Source organism: Sphaeroforma arctica, assembly GCF_001186125.1.
Source record: "Sphaeroforma arctica JP610 unplaced genomic scaffold supercont1.1343, whole genome shotgun sequence".
NCBI classification, from domain to species: Eukaryota; class Ichthyosporea; order Ichthyophonida; genus Sphaeroforma; species Sphaeroforma arctica.
The window spans coordinates 11,548-14,568 of NW_014039215.1; the positions used below are offsets into that span (position 1 = coordinate 11,548).

The 3,021-nt window shown below is 38.0% G+C and overlaps 1 protein-coding gene across 1 annotated transcript; it reads right to left on the reverse strand.

Moving 5' to 3' along the window:
* Positions 1-677: 677 nt before the first annotated feature.
* Positions 678-907, reverse strand: SARC_10670 (hypothetical protein; the record flags this gene model as incomplete). Its single annotated transcript, XM_014295280.1, has 1 exon — positions 678-907. A coding segment is annotated over one exon (230 nt), but the record flags the coding sequence as incomplete, so codon positions are not given.
* Between the last annotated feature and the right edge of the window lie 2,114 nt (positions 908-3,021).

Here is a 3,021-nt window from a genome sequence, read left to right on the forward strand (position 1 = left end):
GTGGTAGTTCAGAGATTATAAAATTTAGTTCATAATATCCTACATCTACTATCGTCTCAGATAGATCCAAGTGAATGAGTCATACTAAATACTCAGGCTATTGAAGCCATCAAAGTGAATTTAGAATACTTTGGAAATATTGGAAAAAGAACTTGTATTAAATTATTTAAAATACAAATAAAAACCAATGTGTTATCTCATTTGATCTTGATATTTTAGACTGACCGGAGGCCGTATTTCTACAATAATAGCACTAATCGAGTGTTCTAAGGCTCTAAAACTCATTAATAACTTATGATTAGTGTCTATGATGATCCTTAAGGTGGTACATGCCGTACAATTGAAGGTTGTGGTCAAATTGTGCACTTAATGGTCATTAGATCGCAATGGCACATCTGAGTAAATGGAATTCTTTTAGCGTAAATCCTGCTTTTAGTGTGTCAAACGAGTTAGAAAACCACATTAATAAATCAAAAAAACGTAATGGTCTGTTATTATAAGCCTATAAGAACATTATTCAACTTATTACTGTCCTCCTACAGTAGATGTTGGTGCACATGTATACTACAACATGGACCGAAGGTTGTACTTTTTTTGCCTAGGTCCTACAGTATGTAATCTCACTCTTGATTTATCGTCTGTTGGCCAGTCTTTATAAAAACTCCCATCACACCTCCTTAGCATACTTTGCTTTTAACCGATGTATTATGTTTTGCTATTTGAATCGCAATATCCTCGTCAATTATATCCTGCAAGTCTTTCTGATATGCTTTAGGGAATTTCTCAGTTTTCTTACGCGACTTCTTGGCGATGGGGATGTACTCTTCACCTCTGGTTGTAGTTTGAGCTCTTGCCCAGGCCTCTTTGCTAGCTTCTTCCATCTCTTTCGTATGCTGAGCCACGGCACCTTTTTTTTGACTGCATCAAAGTAGATATTTGCGTCCTTATACCCATCTCGTTGGAAAGGGAATAACGCCCAGGATACATCACCTTTAATTGTGCAAGCATAGATCCCGGCTGCATTTTGAGTGAGGAGTCGACCTCTCCCTTCCAAAACATGTCCTTTATATCGTGTACATAGTCTTTTATAGTCGATTGTCCATAATGTTCGCCATGAGGCCTGCGTCTTGCCCAACCCTGTGCATGTTCCTTGGGGTGAAAGTCCTCCGCGAGGTCTATCTCAGGAAACTGCTAACTTCCATCGCGCACAGCTACAGCATGGAAAGAGATGAGGTTATTAGCTGATCGTACAACAGTGGCGAGTATATCGTTGCGTTTCCTCACGTCTTTGTAAGGTCCGCATACACGTTTCTCGCATAGATGGTCGCGCAGACCTAAGATAATCCCGAGCTTTGATTGTATGAGAACACATACATATGACAATCGCTTTACACCCTTATCAGGATTCCCAGGTTCATAGCCGACTAGCTCCTCGGCAGCAACAGCATCATCCTGAACCTCAAGCTCTGTAGCCTGTTCAACGTGTAGCAACCTCAGCGAAATGATAAACATACTACAAAGCCAATATGTGCTAACACATGTATGTACACTGACATAAAAACTTCTGAGCCAGAGGCCGTAAGTGTATATATATACTCTGCTACATTCAAAAATTAATCACCTGTACACTCAATTCTACACAACACATGTTTACCTAGTTTTAATGGTCGTAAACGTGATGTGAATCCCGAAAAGATATCTGTGGATGAGTGGTGCACGATACCGTGATCTTATTCAATAGTCTAACCCGTCATCTTTAATGATCAATAAGATGAGACTTTTATTTAAAGCAGATACCTCGTATCGAACACTCATAATATCTTACGATGTTCATGAACACAATTGCGGAGAAATCTTCATGGATAATTTCGAACAAGAATTTGCCGACTTCTTTAGTATGGAATGGAATGTAGAGTTAAAGCAAGCTACACAGAACATCAGCATTGATAACAATAACAATAACATCACTGATATTGATTCTAATACCGACTCTTCATTCTTCCATAGTGAAGTAGAGGGTGACATGTAAAATATAACACAACTGATGTTTTAATTGTTCATTAATTGCATACCACTGAATCACTCAATGTATTATGCTCAGCTCTGTATAGTTCATAATCTTTCCACATTTCCATCGAGCGCCAGTTAACAACGTTACGCATACTTACTCTAATACGCGAATCATCATCACTTGGTGTGCCCAATTTTGGTAATATCTTACCGGCATATTCCCATTGAGTCGATGTTGGATCCAGTGGATCTCCCAAGTCACGAGAGCGGTGTCCATCTGCAACAGAAGATCAGAGAGTATTCATAATAAATTGCTGTACTAATGTATCGCAACGGACGTACTAAGATACTAATGAAAACCGTATATCACAAAATAACATACCTAGTGTTTGTTGAACAGTGGTCTCGTAATCTTCAAACAAATCGTGAGTGTCTGTATCGTCGTTTAGTTCATCTTCTTCATCGCTCCACTCATCATCATTCCTCGGGTCGGTTGCAATGGCAAATACAGAAGAAGAAAAGAACGTAGTTTGGGTTCCTCATACATGTTTAGCTCACAGGCATGCTTTAGCGCTGGGAATCTTTTTTGTCTATGCCAAATCCACACTCGGCAGTTTTGTGAAGTATTCTGTGGCAAAGGTTAAATAACTCTTTATAATTTTTAGGGCGATCGCCATCATTTCCAAAATCGTTGAGATGATATCTTGTCCCTTTAAAAGAGACATGTCAGTGTCATGTTAGCGGATAGGCCATATCCGTTAACGTGCACTTTCCTACATGTATTCGAATACATGATAAATACTAGAATATTTTGAAAATAAAAATCTTTATTCATTCATCAATTAAAATTGAAAAGTTTTAATATTAACTATAGATAGAAAAAAAAATAACAAATAGAACAATGAACCCTTGATTTTTTTAGGGCCAGTCTTTAAACGAGGGGAATATCACCAATCCTTTTTGCTAACTCGGATAGGAATAATATTATTTATTTCAATTTGGATAAAGGTT